A 19,230-nucleotide genomic window follows, 5' to 3' on the forward strand; every position below is an offset into this window, starting at 1 on the left:
AAATGCTTACAAGCTTATCCCTCTCATATGTTCTATGACTCCATTGCTCAAAAATCTGTTTTTTGTTTAGGCAAAAGTATACACAAAATTTGCATTAATTTTTTCATATTAAAAAGTATTGCTTTTATAAATTAGATTTTAATGTTCCCAGCCTTAATAAACTCAACTTCAACAAAACCAGTGCTTCAAAATCTACCCTGCCTTTCTTGGCCCAATTTATCCAAAAAAAGGCCAAAATCTCTCATCTAAGTTTCTAAACACTACTACATCCAACCTCTATATTAAAGTCCTTGCACTGTGTATTTTTTACACGTGCTTCTTTATTGCGCATGCCAAATACAATATGAATTTAAATATAAATTGGTGTAAAAATTAAAAAATCCCTAAGCTTAATATGTACCTTTGCACTCAACAACTTCCATTATTCTTTTCTCTCCCATCATCTGGAATTTCCAACTTTTAAGCTGAATTTTAAACACTTTATTTCTCATATATTCTTTTTACTTTGTTCTATCAGAATAAAACACATCCAGTATTATTTTATAATTCAACAAAGTATTGTGGAAAGTTCTATAAATTTTAATCTCATACACTTATAATCAATTTTACATATAACCTAACTTTCCCTTCAAAAATGTTTAATAAGTTTAGCAGCAGGTTTCAGATCAGAAATATTCCTGAATATTTAATCTGTATCATGGAATAGGAGGAACTGGACTTGTTCTAATTATATTGCTAATTATTTTATTAAAAACAGCATACCAAATATTAATTATAAAATTCTGAAAATTAGACTTTATATCTTGATACAAGGAAAAAAATACAGCAGATTAATGAATTTTTCATAAACATTGTAGAGATCAATTGGAATATGCCTGTTGCTTTTACTTATTTTGACTATCAAATATCTCTTTTTTCATTGGAGTACTGTTTTTATTTTAAAAGTGCAAAGGTTATTAAGCTTAAAACATTATGCTTTAGCAATGTAAAAAAGTTTTACAATGATTTAACATGACCAATAAAATTTATTAAACATATTTTACATATATTCACAGATTCATCATACTTGAGTATTAAAATAGATATTTACAATTTCAGAATTTTCATTCAAAGGAGTTTGGGGGTGGGAGGAGAGAATAGGCTCTACTATGAGGTGAAAGAAGAGCTGTTCCTTTGTATGACTATTCTAAATAATATATCCAACATAGTAAGCCATAGGTACTATGCCAGGAGATTAGTATGAAACACCTTACACTACTTTAGTCATCACTTATGGAGTTAAATTATAGGAAGAAGCATGCAATACGACTAAGTCACAACTTTACAGTTATGGTGATAAAAACAAGCTAACTCAAACACATGCATGCCTTATTTAAAAGTTTTGCTACCTGACCACCCTACTGCTACACTCCATACAAACTACAACTTTGGTCCAATAAAACATCAGACAAAACAGGTTTATAATTATTTCTTTGTACATGTTTTGACTACCAATCCCTTTGTTTACATTTTGAGCATTAATTACAAGATTTACATCTGCACATTATGTATAAAATAAGTTATTAAAAAGAAAGACAATATCAAACTTTTGAAAAGAAAACTGTACAATTTACAAATATAATAAACTGAAGAAAATTTGTGCCAAGTTTTGCTTCCACATTAGAAACTATTTGGTAGGAATTGAACCTTTTAGTTTACTGATATATTTTAATAAAACTTAAAAAAGATTTGCATACTAGTGGTTATCTTATTACTTAGAGTGCTAACAACTTCCAGCGCCATTAGCAGATTCTCAACTTTTTAAATATCTACCACATCCTGCCAAATGTAATCATGACCTTTGACCGATATAGTTTTCAATTAGAAATTGTTTGGATTCAAGATCCAAAATATTTCTTTTCATTTTTTATAAAATGACAGTGTTTGCTACATAATCAATTATAGTTCAACTTTACCAACAATTGTAAAGGCAGAATATCAGTATTTTTGTCAAAAAGCAATTTTCCACAGTACAACACTGGAGTCTCCATCATTTTAAGATGACACACGAGGAAGTAACGGCTGCTATATAGGAGTCAATTCAAAATCATCATTAACCTCAACAAGGGGAACATAAAACTCCTGGATTTCATAAATGCTGATAGATTTATATGTGGCAGGATCAAGTTCCTGGAGTTTGAGCTGCCATTCTAATCTCTGAACGGCGTTTAAAGCTGCAGCTTCATGTTGCTGCCTCATTAAAAGACAGGTCTATTAAAAAGAAAAAAGTTAATGAATTATTCTATTAAATATGCTTTGTTTACGTTAGGGATATAGCAGAGGTATAAAAAGTTTTTGAGTTATACAGGGTAGGTGTTAAACCTTGTCTGTATCCATATGCCTACTATTTCTGGGTCCTCAACTTCACACACATTTTAATGTTTAAAACTATTGTTTCAAATGAGATTTCGAATTAACAAAAGAATCAAGAAAATCTAAGGAGAAATGATTTGTACTGAAGATCTAAAACCAAATACTTTTCTTTATAGAGTTGCAAAATATATTTCTTATTATTATTTCCCATTCTTTCATATGTTAGAACTATAACTAGACTTGTATATTGGACAATAAACATAAAGATCCTTATTAGAAATTCATTTTTCTACATTGATCCTGAAGAGTAATATGGCTTTTATTTTCCAAGTGTGACCTAGTGTGAGGATCTGTGATCAGTATTTCTTTCCCTAATAATTTCTCTCTAAATATAGCTGCAGTATTTGTTTTGAAAGGGGAAGCAGCCCTGGCCAGGTACCTCAGTTGGTTAGCATGTCAACCCAAAACATCAAGGTTGTGGGTTTGATCCCTGCTCAGGGCACATACAAGAATCAACCAATAAATGCATAAATAAGTGGAACAACAAATTGATGTTTCTCTCTCTCTCTAACCCCCCTTTCTAAAAATCAATTTTTTAAAAATTTAAAATGAAAAAAAAAAGAGAAGGGGAAAGCATCCATTTAAACTGAACTTCTCAATATACATACCTTTAATTTGTCAAATTTATCATCCACATCTTGTAACCAAGACATGAACTGTCTTGCATTAAAGCGATCCCTCACAGAAGTTTTACTGTCATCAGACTGAAAGAGAACGTTAAATATAGTTGAATATAATAAAATACAATAAAATCCACTTTAAAATCTCTATGTCATTATATCTTTTCATGTTATATTCCATTTTTTAAGGAATGATGGAAATATATTTTGAAAAAGGATAAAATATTATCTGAATATTATAAAAATGTTCTTTCCTAAGACTGATCCAATTATTCATTTTAATAACAGTTTCTGTTACCTCTGAATGTTCTCATTTGAATAAAATAGTTGGTGGCTTAAGAAAGTTTGAAATCTACTTATCTTGTTTAATCTTTTTAGCACATGAGAAAAATTAAAAATAAAATACAACCAGAGAGAAGACAGTAACTTTCTCTATAATATACTTTATATCCCTTGTATTTCTAGCTTGCCCAACTTACAACAGCATTTCCTAGTCTTTTTTTTATGATATTTTATTGTCCACGTTTACACTTTTTATTTTAATCATTATATTCTCTTACGACCAATGAATTTCATTCTGGTTTATGAAATAAAAAAATTCTGACAACTGATATGTCTAATTCAGGTAATTTATATGCAGCAGTAAACTTTGTTCAAGATACAACTACAGTTTTTCAATTGCAGTAGGCCCTTGAATAATACTTTGTTCTGTGCTGTGTTTCATTATAACGCTAATGAGGTACTATATAAACTTAACCCTTGTTTGTATCAATGAGCCTATGGTAATACTAGTTTCATTATATGTTGTTTTGCTTAAAGTTGCAGAACCTGTTGACTATGTTAAGTGAAGACTTACTGAATATTAATTAAAAAAATAACCAAGATCAAAACAAAACATGGCCCTATTGTAGCACCATCACAACTTAAGAGGTTCGGTCTGCCTGTACTATTTTCCAGCTTACAGTAGCTTTCCAGCTGCTTGAAGGCCAGACTGAATGTATAAGTATCCACTTTAGAACCAAATTATAAATTACCTATAGGGACACTATCCTAAACACATATTTGTTTTGCAATTATCTACTTTTATGATATAAAAGTTAATTATTTTATTACATTTTGCCATATGAACAACTGTAAATCCTCTTTTGTCCGTCCCAATATCTATGCCAATAAAAGGGTAATATGCTAATTAGACCGGGAGACCTTCCGGACATCCTTCTGGACAAAGCCATGGTGGTGGGGCCGAGGGCGAGGGTGATCAGGCCAGGGGGGAGGGCAGTTGGGGGCAATCAGGCCAGTGGGAGGGCATTTGGGGTGAGCAGGCCAGCAAGTGGGGGCAGTTGGGGGCGATCAAGCCAGCAAGGGGGGCAGTTGGGGGCAAGAAGGCTTGGGGGGGCAGTTGGGGGTGAGCAGGCTGGCCTGCAGAATGATCAGGCAGGCAGGCAGGTGAGTGGTTAGGAACCAGCGGTCCTGAATCGCGCCTGCTCCCCCTGGGGACATTCCCTGAGGGTTCCCGGACTACAATAGGGTGCAGGCTAGGCTGAGGGACCCCCACCTCGCCCGCCACATTGAGAGCACTAATTTTGTGCACTGGGCCTCTAGTATTACAATACTAGAGGCCCAGTGCACGAAATTCATACACGGGTAGGGTCCCTAGGCCTGCCTGGCAATCAGAGCCGATCAGGTTCCCCGCCTCCTCTTTCCCTTTCTCCCTCAGTGCTCCACTGCCACCCCTGGTTGCCCACCATGTTCCGAGCCACCCCCTGGTGACCAGGGCACATCATAGCAAGCAATCAAATTCCTGGTCTCTTCATCAAACTCCCAAGGGGACAATTTCTATATTAGCCTTTTATTATATAGGATAAACTTTTATGCTATAAACATTATTAGACATGGTATTATATTAAGCAGTGGTTGCCAACTGGTAGTCCATGGACGAGGTCCGAAAGGTTGGTGACTGCTGTTTAAGGAAACCTTTGGAGCAGTGGTCGCCAACCGGTGGTCTGTGAGGTCTGAAAGGTTGGTGACTGCTGTACTAGAGGACTTTAGAAAATGGAGGATCAGGTGACTTGGGAATACTTTGGTCTAGAAGACTTGTTTTTCTCATTTGAGTTTTACTAATTGTTGAATTCAAGTTTCTTCAATGGGAATTACAAAAAAAAACCCAAGTTGTATTAAGAACATTCTAACTGTATCAGCAAGCACTGTACCTGAGCATCCAGTGGCACACTGTAGACTTCTGCGTCCAGTAAAACAGTGCATGCACTAAATGGCAGTGTTTGATTTGCTAGTGTTCTTGCAGCTCTGTAATGAACTCGTAGAACTTCCTGTTCATTGGATACAATGAGTTTTTCCTAGTTGAACAAAGAATTAAAAAATATATAATTCTTTAACTACTTGTTTTTAAATAAAATATAAAACTTTTTAAATAAAATATGCTAAACAACTTTAATCTCAGAGCCATTTTTTCTTCATAGTAAGCTTGAGAATTTGAGAACTAGTGTTTGAAAAGTATAAGTAGACTTTCTTTTTAAAACTGGCATTTTCTTTTTAAAAATGATCTTGTACAGGGTACAATCGTGACTTTTAGTATAGTCACAAGATGTTTAATCATCACCACTTATTCCAGACTATTTTCATCACTTCAAAAAGAAGCCCCATACCCATCAACAAAACTATTCCCCATTTATCCTCTTTCCTGGAAACTAACTCTATTTTTTGTTTTTATAAATTTTACCTATCATGAACACTTTATATAAATGGAATAATATGTAATCTTTTGTAACTGGCTTCTTTCATGTCACATGATTTCAAGGTTCATCTATGTTGTACTATGTATTAATACATTGTTCCTTTTTATGGCTGAATAATATTCCATTGTATGAATATACCACATTTTATTCATTCATTTATCAGTTGTCAATTTTCTGGGTAGTTTCCAATATTGGGCTATCCATGAATAATGCTACTATGAATATTTCATATTTAAGTTTTTGTTTCAATGTGTGTTTTTATTTCTCTTGGGTAAATAAGAGAACTGCTAGGTCACATGGTAATTCTATGTTTAACTTGTTGAGGAACTATCACACTGTCTTAAATAGCAGTCGTACCATGTTATATTCCCACCAGCAATTTATAAAGGTTCCAATTTTTTCACATCCTCGCCAATGCTCACTGCCTGTCTTTTTAGATTACAGCCATTCTAGCCCTATGCGGTGGTTAGAACATTGGCCTGCATACCAAAGGGCTGTGGGTCCAATTCCCAGTCAAGGGCACATACCTGGGTTGCAGGTTTGGTCCCTGGTTAGGATGTATGACAGAGACAACCAATTGATGTTTCTCTCTCTCCCTCTCCCCTCCACTTTCTAAAAAAATCCAAGGAAAAAATATCCTGGGTGAGGATTAACTAAAAACAAAAACAAAACCCAAAATAAAAATCACAAATATTTTCTTTTTTAAAAAATATCTTTTATTGATTTTTTTACGGAGAGGAAGAAGAGAGGGATAGAGAGTTAGAAATATCGATGAGAGAGAATCATCGACCAGCTGCCTTTTGCACACCCCCTGTTGAGGACGTGCCCGCAACCAAGGTACATGCCCTTGACTGGAATTGAACCCGGGACCTTTCAGTCTGCAGGCCGATGCTCTATCCACTGAGCCAAACCGGTTTCGGGAAATCACAAATATTTTCAAGCCATATTATAGTTGTTGCAGATACTGCCCTCATATTTTTATACTCACTTCTTTGCAATTCTTATAGTTATTATACCTCCTACTTCATGACACATGACAGCAGCTTTCAGTGTAAATTGTGCAACACAGCTGGCCCACTATCAAGCAATTCTGTTGCTGGTAGTTTATTCAGTCAACAAATGATAAAGCTGTTTGTCTTCATATTGGTCAGACATTTAAATTGCTTTGTAGTATTATGCAATACTAAATTGTGTGATGGTCAATATGGAGGAGGATGAGTCATTTTTGCTATCTATTGGGTCGGCAGCTAAGTAATTGCGGGTTTCACACATATATGGCTTCAGTTGAATTTTTAGGTTTGCAGACGTAGTACAAATGTAAAACACATTTTGTTATTTGATAGTTGGCTATTCAGCTGTTAATCAGTAAAAAAAGTTTTTTGATCTGTTTTGTAGTTTTTGTTTGGCGTTCGTTGAAAAATGGAAAATCAAAAGGAACATTTTTGTCATATTTTGCTTTTTTATTTCCGCAAAGGGAAAAATGCATCCCAAGCTCATAAAAAGTTATGTGCTGTTTATGGTGACGAAGCCTTAAAAGAACGGCAGTGTCAAAATTGGTTTGCCAAATTTCGTTCTGGTGATTTTTCACTCAAAGATGAAAAACGCTCTGGTCGTCCAGTTGAAGTTGATGACGCCCTAATCAAAGCAATAATCAATTCGGACTGTCACAGTACAACACGTGAGATTGCAGAGAAGCTTCATGTATCACATACATGCATTGAAAATCACTTAAAACAACTTGGCTATGTTCAAAAACTCGATACATGGGTTCCTCATGAACTGAAAGAATCACAGTTAAGGCAACGCATTAGCAGCTGCGATTTGCTAAAGAAACATAATGAAAATGATCCATTTTTAAAACGACTGATAACTGGCGATGAAAAATGGGTTGTTTACAACAATATCAAGCGGAAAAGATCGTGGAGCAGGCCAGGTGAACCAACTCAAACCCCATCAAAAGCTGATATTCATCAAAAGAAGGTTTTGTTATCAGTTTGGTGGGATTACAAAGGAATTGTCTACTTTGAACTCTTACCACCCAACCAGACGATCAATTCTGATGTCTACATTGAACAACTAACGAAATTAAACAATGCAGTTAAAGAAAAGTGGCCCGAATTGACAAATCGAAAAGGTGTTGTATTCCATCATGACAATGCAAGGCCACACACATCTTTGGTCACTCGGCAAAAATTAATGGAGCTTGGTTGGGATGTTTTGCCACATCCACCATATAGTCCTGACCTTGCACCATCTGATTACTTTTTGTTTCGATCTTTACAAAACTCCTTGAATGGTAAAAATTTCAATAATGATGATGATGTCAAATCGTACCTGATTCAGTTTTTTGCTAATAAAAACCAGAAGTTTTTTGAACGTGGGATTATGATGCTGCCTGAAAGATGGCAAAAGGTCATTGATCAAAATGGGCAATACATTACAGAATAAAGTTATTTAGTTCCATAAAAAAATTGTCTTTTTCTTTAAAAAAAATCAATCCGCAATTACTTAGTTGCCGACCCAATATTAAGGTTCTGCAAGTTTCACAGTTCAAATGACAATTCTTAACTGTCTGTAGAAAGTATGGCTTCTGTAGGTGATTGATAGTTAAAACAACTATTGATATATTTGTTATATGATCTAACTTATTGCTCTATGATATGGGTCATGAATTATAAGTTCTGTATCAGTGCTTTCTTCTTTTTTTTTTTTTTAAATATATTTTATTGATTTTGTACAGAGAGGAAGGGAGAGAGATAGAGAGCTAGAAACATCGATGAGAGAGTCATCGACCAGCTGCCTCTTGCACACCCCCCACTGGGGGTATGCCCGCAACCAAGGTACATGCCCTTGACCGGAATCGAACCCGGGACCTTTCAGTCCCCAAGCCGACGCTCTATCCATTGAGCCAAACCGGTCTCGGCAGTGCTTTCTTCTTTTATTTGTTCTCACTGTAACACTATCAATTTAAAAACATTATTCTGAAAAAAATAATCCCACCAAAACATTATTCTGAGAAAAGGTCTTATACAATATTTATCCGATTGTTATAGGGCACAAAAAAGATTAATCTCTGTCATAAGAAATTAATAATGTCTGAATCAAATAAATTGTAGACAAGGTTTCGTTTGTAAATAACTATGTTACATCACATTTGCAGAATTCCCTGACCATCCCAAAAGATTAAGAAGGTGTTTTTTGATTTTAGAAAGGAAGGCTGTGAGAGAGTGAAAGAGAGAAACAGCGATGTGAAACAGACACAACAACTGACTGCACCTCTGCAACCCCAGCCCAGCACTCTCCCCGACGGGAAATTGAACCTGTGACCTTCCGGTACATGGGATGATGCTCCAACCAATTGAACTACACTGACCAGGGCCTTTTATGATTTTTATAAATAATTAGATAGATTTCCCCTCCTGTCATTTCATGCCAAGACTAACCACTAGAAACTGAAATACTAAAGTAAGGATCAGTAAGCACAGCCTCTGTAAGTATTTTACACTAACATAATTGGTAACAAGCAACAATTCTAAAATGTGGAAGTCCAAATGTCCAACTAGAATTCACTGTTATAGTTCTGCAAATTCAATAAGAAAATTAGCCTGGCTGGTGTGGTTCAGTGATTGAGCATCACCCTATGAAACAGGAGGTCATGGTTCAATTCCCAATCTGGGCACATGCCTGGGTTGTGGGCTCAATCCCTGGTGTGGGGCTTGCAGGAGGCAGTCAATCAATGATTCTCATCATTGATGTTTCTATCTCTCTCTTTCTCTCCAAAATCAGTAAAAGTATTTTTTTTTAAAAGAGAAAATCATTAGAGGCTTTTATAAATTGAAAATATACTGAACATAAATTTTAACATGGGAGCAGCTACCCTAAAACAGGCTTACAAATTCTCCATCTAAGATACGCACAAGGTAATAAATCATCTCTCAAAATGGATCTAAATAAGAAAAATTCACTAATGAAAAACTGTAGGTCACTGTAATATATTGTTATTTTTTAGCATAAATGTAAATGTAAACAACTCTTACCCTTTCAATGCTGTGTTGCAAACGTAGTTTCATCCTTACCACTTCCTGTTGCCGAAACAGCTCTTTGAGAGGATCTGATAGTGAAGGGGGTGGCGTAATCTAATTTTAAAAATTTAATAGTTAAAAATATTAGGTTTTATTTATAATGGGCTACACTTATAAAATTAAAACCTTTTAGTAGATAACTTAAAATGAAGATATAAATTCAGATGTTCTCTGAATTAAATAATATAGTAACAATTATACAATTATTTTTTAATTTCAACTGTTTGAAACCCTAAATATTGTTCCACTAAGTACCTTAGAGCAGTGGTCGCCAATCTTTCGGACCTCCGGTCGGCGACTGCTGCCTTAGAGTATCTATATTTCCCCCTCTCTCATCCCAGTTTATAATTCTTTTCAGCATTATTAGAACAAAGTAAGATAGCTCAGTATATCTGGCACAGTATAGAACTTAGTTAACTCTTGATTTTTCTGAAGGTAAGAGAAATAGATACAGTGTGTTTCATGATGCACAACAGGAATTATACAATACCATATATGAAAAGCTCTTGCCAAAGAATCAAACCTGGATCTAATCAAGACTCTATAATCAGTAAACAGTTTACAGGAATTATGAATGACTGAAAAACATGTTAAATATCATAAGCATTTAATTAGTCAAATCAATGTGGAAAATACAAAACATAACTTTTAGGGGCTAATCATTTTTCAATGAGCTGGCCTCTAATTGCAATGATACATTTGCTTGATTTCTGTGTCCTGTAAACTTTAAATTTACAACAAAAAGAGTTAAATGGTGAGTTTGGTGCTATTGTTGTAGTTTTATAATCATGCAGGCCTCTTTCAAGCAACACAGAGGAAGAGTATGTATTCCTTTGAGGCTGGAGTGTCAGAGAAAGTTTCTTTCAGAGCCTTAACCTAAAGGAAGAGTTAAGAGAAATGAGTTGTGGGAAAAAGGAAAGAGAAAGAAGAGAAGAAGGTAATTCCCAGAAAAGAGAATGGTATAATCAAATGCATGAAACAAACAGTATAGAGTTTGGAGGCAATTATAAGCAGGCTTGAATCCTTGGAACATAACAGGAGGTAAAGAATGATGGGATATGAGGACAGAGAGATCAGCAGTGGCAAAGTAATAAAGGTTGTGGTCTAGTTAAACCAGCTTTTCTTAAAATATGTTCCACTGAGCACTTTTGAGATAAAACAAGTTTAGTATTAGATAAGATTTATTTATTTATTTATTTATTTATTTATTTATTTATTTATTTATTTATATTTATTTTTTAATTTATTTTTTTGGTTTTGTACAGAGAGGAGGGGAGAGAGATAGAGAGTTAGAAACATCGATGAGAGTCATCGATCAGCTGCCTCCTGCACACCTCCCCACCGGGGATATGCCCGCAACCAAGGCACATGCCCTTGACCGGAATCGAACCCGGGACCCTTCAGTCCCCAAGCCGACGCTCTATCCATTGAGCCAAACTGGTCTCGGCAAGATTTATTTTTTTGTTAATCATTTCAAGGATATTTTTTCCATTGACATTTTTGTTTTAGAGAGAGAGGAAGAAAGGAGTGTGGGGAGAGAAAATGAGAGAAACATCAATGTAAGAGAAACACCGATTGGTTGCCTTTTGCATACCCCTTGATCAGGGCTAGGGATCCAATATGCAACTCAAGTATGTACCATTGACTGGGAATCGTACCCATGACCCTTTGATGTGTGAGCTGATGCTCTAACCACTGAGAAACACTGGCCAGAGCTAGACATACTGATTTTAAGGATAATGTGGGGCATTCAGCTGTCTAGAAGCAGCTAGAAACATGGTTATAGAAATCAGTAGTGTATTCATGGCTAAAGATAAACTTGGAACTATTCTACAAGAGATAGTGTTCTAGCCCTTAATTAGATTACCACTGTCAGAGACAGACACCTTAAACAGTTAACGACAATATTATAGGGGAATAAGGAAGACACAAGCAATTCTTCCTTGACTAAATTTTGTACAGGGGTGACATCACAGCTTAGAAAAAGGCAAAGGAAGAGGATTAAAAAAGGGTTCCTGAAGAGAACAACATTTCAGGCAGGGAGAACTACCAAAAGTATGAATAAGAGATTTCCATAGAAGATTTCAGTTTGGCTGATGTTCTCTGATGTAGTGGGTGAGTTTGGAAGTAGCAGTAAGAAAATAAAGCCAGATGGGTAGATTGGGGTCAGAATATGAAATGATGGTTATGCTATACTTAGATATGGATTTTAAGCTGTAGAAGATGGGAAGCCAGCTAATTACAGCTGAGATTTTGAAATAAGGAAATAGCTCTCTATTGTTTTTAAGGAAATATAAATTTAACAAAAGAAAATGTTCCAGCAGAAAGACATGAAGAGAAAAAAGTAGTAAAAAGTTCTGGCTATTGTGGCTCAGTTAGTTGGAGAGCTGTCCCCTACATCAGAAGGTAGTGGGTTTGATTCCCCGTCAGGGCATATACCAGGTTGTGGATTCAATCCCTGGACAGGGAGAATGAAGGAAGCAACCAATCGATGGATGTTTCTTTCTCACATCAATGTTTCTCTCTCAAAAAAAAAAAAAAAAAGTGAAAAAATCCTTGTAATGTTCTAAATGACAGATAATGATGAGGGCCCTAAGCCAAGGCAGTGGTAGAAGAAGGTACAGATTCTGGAGAAAGTTCTAAGGTAGAATGGTTAGGATTGGTGACTGGTAGATTTCTACTTTGGTATCATCACTAATGGATGAAGATGTGTTTTTCAGGGAAAGAGAAATCATCCCTCATGGTCTGTGTGAAGTCTGAGGACAGAGTGAATGCCATGGTGCATGGTTAAGTCCTCCCCTTCCGCCTGCTTCAGCAATGAGACACTCATCCCCCAGCATCTAGGAGTGTTGGCTGACAGCTCTCATTGGAGTACCTCTATAAGAATTACTTGTACCTTTCAGAGAAGTGAGTTGGCTTGGCCAAGGTTATGTTTCTTCTCCGAGTGCAGGCTACTTATCAGAAAGGCCACCCCTGTAGAGCTCTTATGGGTTCAGCTGAGGTCATTGTTGCAACTGCATTTCAGTTCAACTTCGTGCTCTGACCAATTCTGCTTCCCTCACACATTTATAGGTATTGTTCCTGATATGATAGCCCTTCCTAATAAATCTCTTGCACTCAATTCTATAGTTAGCTTCTTATATGCAAGTTAGCTTCCCATGACAGGTATTGGAAAGTCATTTAGGTATAGATGCCTGGAGGCACCTATATTTGATTCTGGTGGTCAACAAAAAAGATATATAACTAGATAAGAATTTTTTGGGACTAAATGGCACTTGAAAAATTACTGAAACCATAGCAGTAGTTAAGATCACACGGGCAAAAATAATTGATTCCTAGAGAACTCTGATGTTTAAAGGGTGGGTAGGTGAGTCATTAAAAGAGAGAAAGGATTCATCAATGAGGCAAGGGAATTACAAAAGAGCGCCACCAGAGACCAAGGTGGGAGTGGGGAGAGGGAAAATTTGATTTAGACTAAGATGGTCACAATGTCAATAACTGAAGTCAAGTAGAAAGAAAAAGAGGCCAATGAATCTGGCAGTTACACACTCACTGGTGACCTCTGCCAATGTGTAATAGTCAGGGATGAATAGGACGTGATACAGAGGACACTTGAGGCACAGACTACTCTCCAAGAGTGCAGCAATGAAGGAAAGAGAGGTGAGCTTGACAAAATGGCATAGTCAAAGGGTAACTTTTTCTCCATGGAATGAAGGAGATCCAAATATGTTTGAAATGGGGGATATAGGCCAATGTAGAAGGAAAATTTAAAAATATACTAGTGAGAAGTATTGTAATAGAGGATGGTTCCAGAGAAGACTGGACTGAGTGGGATCAAAAACACATATAAAGGAATTACCCTTAAAAGAAATAAAAACATACCTTCTTTGGGACAGAAGGGAAAGCAGGTAATGAAAAACAAAATACTGTATAGCTCAGTGTTGTTCAATAAGGCAGCCACTAACCACATATGGCTACTGACCACTTACTAAAATGTAACTAGTTTAAATTGAGAAGTACTGTAGACACACACCAGCACACCAGATTTCAAATACTTATTATAACAAAAAAAGAATATAGATGGTCTCAAAGATAACTTTTCTATATTGATTATATTTTGAAATATGGATATATCTGGTTAAAATATTAAAATTAATTTACCAATTTCTTTTTATTTTTTAAAATGAGGCTACCAGAAAATTTAAAACTCCACGTGACTTGATTATTTCTATTGAACAGCATTTCGGATGTATATCAAGTAATCTTACTTACTGTGGGAATGCAAATCTTGCTTAAGGGATTTCCATCCAAGAGATATGATCCATTAAATGTCACGTATTCATCATAATACTGAGGTGCTTGAGGAATAACACTACATAACAATTTGCGCTTTTCTTCAATTTTTTTTCTTATGTGCAAATACTCAAAATATGGATTTGCTCTCTCTGAACTGTATGGCTGAATCTCATCTAGTTTCAGAGAATCTACAATGGCTGCCAGAGACTGCTGAGTTTTCTCTTTTGCTTGTAGTAAAGAGGGACTCACTTGCACAGGCTGAGGTACACGTGACACTTTCCTTTTCCGTGGGTGGTGAATTTGAGGATCATCTTCTTCAGTTAATCTTATTCTTCCTCTAGGAGATGAAGACTCACTGTCTTTTTCTGGTAATAATGTACAACTAGCAATAATCTGTTTGCTTTGATTTGCCACTGCATTTGCTCTGTTTCTAGTCATCCTCTGAGAAATTTGGTTTTCAGTTTTATCATCTTCCACATTTTCTTCTAATTCTGCTTTAATTAATTGCCCATATTTATGCATTTCTGGTTGAGTTGGTTGTTGTGAATGGCTTTCCAGACATGATAAAGTGCTTTGTTGTGATTCTTCCTCTTCAATGGAAAGCAAACACTTTTCACTTTCAAGAGAAAGCTTTGGATTATCCTGTTCATTTAGGTTTCCTTTTGGCATTCCTGCATTCATTTCATATAAATCAGAATCACACTTATCATTCAAATGAGTTAAAACTAAACTTTCCAGATTGCTTTCTTTTTCGTGTGAAATAACCTGAATATCAGAAGTGTTATTTTCAACTTCATGGCTATTGGAAGACTTATATATATGTTTGCTAAATGCATAATGTATATTTTGCTGGGAAGAGGAATCACTTCCATTAAAATCCTTCTCTAATGGTAAAAGAGGCAAAGTATTAGCCTTCTCAAAATTTGGTGATGCTTCTTGAACAGAGTTTTCAGAGTACAATGGAACAAAGGTATCTGTCCTTTGGACATCTGTTAGGGGAAAAGTCTTTTCCGTATCTTTTGTAGACTCATTATCAGTATCTAAAACAGTACTGATAACCTGAACTGCATTTTTATGTTGTAAAATATCTGTATCTTGATTGGCAACATATGATGAAGACATATGTTTATCAGTATCTGAAAGCGATTGGCTTTGGAAAGAGCCTGGTTGCTGTGAAGGTAGAAAGGATGGTGCATCCTGAGCACAAGAGTTTGCTGGCAGTTCAGTCTGGTGCAGGCATAAAAAGTCAGTATTCTGTTCTCTTAATATTTTGTTTCCGGAATTACAAAAAACCTGGACAGAAGGATCTTGATCAGATGTACTAGAATTTGGGCCAATGACATCACTGGTGCTTAATGATTCCAATCTATCTACATGTATCTCCCATGATTTATTTTGGATCACACCAACCTGATTAGATGGCTCTAAATGAACAGGACTGTCCATTAAAGTGCCCACTGACGCAGAACTCTTGATGATGTTTATATCAGCTGAAATGTATTTGCTGTTTATAGATCTAGTTGGAGAGGTGGCAAAACTGGAATGTATGTTCGATACATTTGAAAGTTCTCTTTCAGGCACATTAGAGGATACCACAGATTTGGGAGAAGGGCAAATATCTCTTGGCACAGCTAAGCCAACTTGATTGCTTTCTTCTGATGTTGTTTGGAATTGTTTTGTATGTTCACAAATGACAGATGGCATGCTACATCTTCGAACTTCTACAGCTGCTCTCCCCTCATTTATAAGTTTAACATCTTCTACAGAAGATGATCGGACATGGGATGTTGGAAGTCTGCTTGTATATGGTGGTTTAATCCGCTCTGGCAGTTCAGTTATACTATCGAAGTCCTTTTCATGAAATGCAGGAGATTTGGCAATTGGCAGAAAAGGTGACTGGGAAAAGGACATTTGGGAATCTGAACCCTCTAACAAAAAGTCAGAGTCATACTCAACTGGAGGTCTTGGGGTGGTTACTGTAGTATGACAGGAATCTTCTGAACTAGCAACAGAAATCATGGATACAGATCTGGAGCTGAGACCTGGCTTTTCATTCTCTGATCTAGGAGATCTGTTTAAGCTATTATCTGAGACAAAAGATGACTTCCCTAAATTCATTATATTTTTGGTGTCAACAGATTGTGATCTGTTACTTACAGCATCTTTAGATTGTTTCTCCTTGGTATAAGGATCAGTCAACTCTGAACTCTTTGACCTACTAAGTGCTTTATTTTTGGACTCAGCTAGTGTATGCTTTGTTTTTTCTTTATCTTTTACTTTAAGTTCTAAACAGTTACGATTTCTCAACCGTTCCTTTTCTTTTTGCTTTATTTTTTCCTTATGTTTTTTGTGCCACTGCTCTATTTCTAGGTCTTTAAGGCTTAGCATTCGTTCAAAACTTGTCTGCATTAAATCATCATTCACCAACCTCTTTTCCTTAGGTCGAGTATCTTTTGAAGCTGGTGATAACTTAGGTTTGGGCTTATCGACTTCAGATTTTAGTCTGAATAAACTATTCAGTTGAATTTTATCCTTATGTTTGTCTCGTTCTTTGTATCTGTCTATGTCTTTATCTTTTTTATCTTTTTCTTTTCCATCAGTTTTCAAAGATTCATCTTTTGTTTTTTCTTTAAGGGATAAAGTTTTTTCCTGTTGTGCTTTACTGCTGTCTGCTATATTTGACCTCTTCTCTTCCTGAAAGTGTTTGGAGTTACTTGTATTTACACTTTCTTTATCTCTAGATTTTTCCTTTTTATCTATCTCCTTGTCTTTATTTTTGCTTTTTTCTGATTTAGTGTAGTCACTATTATCTGACTGTTTGATTTTTTTCTCCATCATGTGCTTTTCTTTGCTTTCTGCTAGATGCCTCTCTTTTTCAGGTTTGTCTTTGTCATGTCTTCTGTCTGTCTTTTCTCTACTTTTCTCTCTGTCATCAGGTTTTTTAATAGTAATATTTTTTATCTTCTCACCTTCTCTATGACATTTCTCTGTATGATGTGAATATAATTTGTCTTTTTCTTTTATTCTGTCAACACATTCACTAAGATCTAATTTGTCTTTCTCTGACTTATGCTCGTGTTTTATTTTCTTCTCTTTTTCAGAATTTCTTCTTTCAGCTTTCTCAATGTCCTTTTCTTTACTTTGAAATCGTTTATCAGATTTTTCCTTACTGTCTTTTATGTGCTTTTCTTGTTTTTCAATTTCTATTTCCCTTTCCATTGAATGTAACCCTATAGATTCCTCACTGGCACTTATACCTAAAGAACTAACTTCTGTCTCTTTACTGATAGGTATATTCTCTCTTTCTTCTTTTAAATCTTTTATTTTTTCCTCCCTAAATGATTTCTCACTTTCCTTTTTAATCTTTTCTCGTTCTTCTTTAAAGTTCCTCTCTTTTGAGACATGTTTTTCCTTGGTTGATTTATCATCTTTCATGTTTTTTTCCAACTTTGATTTTTTTTCTGTTAGGGAGTCATGTTCCATACTAAAAAATATATCTTCAGTTTCATCACTTTTAAAAAAATTCTCTTTCCAAAATTCTCTATCAAATTCAACACTCCGCTGTTGCTCTTTAACCCCATCCCTATTTTTGTATTTTTCCTTTTCACTTTCAATTTCCTTTTTATGCTTTTCTTTTTCCCTCTCTTTATGTTTCAATTTATGCTTTTTTAATGTTTTACCTTCTTTATCCATTTTTTTCAATGTACAATCTGAGTTTTCAAATGTTGAACTATGGTCTTCATCCTTTATTTTAGCATTTGACTTTTCACCAAATTCTAAGTGGAAATCTTTCTGATGTTTGTTTTTTTCCTTATGCTTACAAGATTTTACACTTGAACTTTCTGGCAAGAATTCTGGTTCTGTATTATCATATCGAACAAGATCAGGCTGTAATGACATTTCAGAACTTCCTGGTGATAAACATGTTTTGGTGTGTTCTTGTTTTAGTGGTGTTGATTGTTTTTCACTTAGTCCACAAGAATGTTTGGGAGATTTACCACTGGAAATATGAAATAAATGTAACGAAGTATCATCTTTAGGGCTAAAAGATTTCCTAAAATTCCCCTCCTCTCTTGTCTTTTCTGAACAATCTACTGTAGTAATTGTCAGGTTTGTTACTCTAGTATTTTCTTTCCCCTCTTTTTCTTGCTTCAGCTCTTGGTTCTCTTTATTTTTGTTCTGGTTCTTTAATTTTCTTTTAACTTTACCTTTCTGTTTGTGCTCATTTGAAACTCCATATTCCTTTTTGGTTTGTGTGTCGGAATTTGATGTTTCAGGTATAGAGCATGAAGCAGAAACCTTTTTGTTCTGAAGAATTTCTTCATCTGAACTTTCAGAACTTGAATACAAAACCCTAGATGGCTTTTGTTTTTTACTTTTAAATGATTTAGGGTAGAAAGCTTTATCCTGTTTTGCAAATAAACTATTTTTTTCTACTTCAGATTCATTCTCTTTTCTGAGCTCTTTCCTAAGAATATGCCTATCATCAATCATTTTATTTATTTCTTCATCATCATCATCTTTGAACTCATACTCATCAAGGGCAGTTGAAAGAGGTGCTTTGGGAATTATTTGTTTACTTTCACAGGTGATAGAGTCTTTCTCTGTCTCAGAGTCAATATTTTCATCAACACTGGAAGGATTTACAGACTGAACCTCTTCAGAATCTAGAATAAGAAGAAAAAAAAAATCTATTGTTGGTTGAAAGACAAATGAAAGAAAAATAAGACAGAAAAAACATAGCATATACAATAAATATTTCAAACAATTAAAAAAATATTTCAGAATTATATGTGAATAATGCAATAAAAACATGTAAGAACTCTGCTACAGTGTCATGGAAAAGCTTTATAGAGAATCTACTTTAGAAGAGGATTCCTTGATACATCTAAAAGTACATGATGTACTGAATTTACAACACATATATCAGAAATATATAATATAAAGCAAGGGACTGGATTTCAAGAAAAATATTGATTACTAATGTTATATAAAAATTTTACATATATTTATTGTTTTTCTGAAAAGGATATTTAACTTAATATTCTTTGATGGAAAACAAACAAA

The 19,230-nt window shown here is 35.1% G+C and overlaps 1 protein-coding gene across 6 annotated transcripts in view; it reads right to left on the reverse strand.

Moving 5' to 3' along the window:
- Window positions 1-436: 436 nt before the first annotated feature.
- ANKRD12 (ankyrin repeat domain 12) overlaps window positions 437-19,230 on the reverse strand; it is an 82,321-nt gene continuing 63,527 nt past the window's right edge. For 5 of the 6 annotated variants that reach the window (XM_036418592.2, XM_036418589.2, XM_045574717.1 and 2 more), the window contains 5 exons: window positions 14,140-18,830; window positions 9,823-9,921; window positions 5,243-5,386; window positions 3,021-3,116; window positions 437-2,250 (listed from right to left, as the gene is read on the reverse strand). In XM_036418592.2, the coding sequence (XP_036274485.1) occupies window positions 2,065-2,250; window positions 3,021-3,116; window positions 5,243-5,386; window positions 9,823-9,921; window positions 14,140-18,830 (5,216 nt within the window). In that variant the 3' untranslated portion in view covers window positions 437-2,064. The remainder of the gene's footprint in view (window positions 2,251-3,020; window positions 3,117-5,242; window positions 5,387-9,822; window positions 9,922-14,139; window positions 18,831-19,230) is intronic. The other variant, XM_036418590.2, reaches the window with a different exon arrangement.

The sequence above is a fragment of the Pipistrellus kuhlii genome, unplaced genomic scaffold (assembly GCF_014108245.1).
Source record: "Pipistrellus kuhlii isolate mPipKuh1 unplaced genomic scaffold, mPipKuh1.p scaffold_m20_p_6, whole genome shotgun sequence".
NCBI classification, from domain to species: Eukaryota; Metazoa; Chordata; class Mammalia; order Chiroptera; family Vespertilionidae; genus Pipistrellus; species Pipistrellus kuhlii.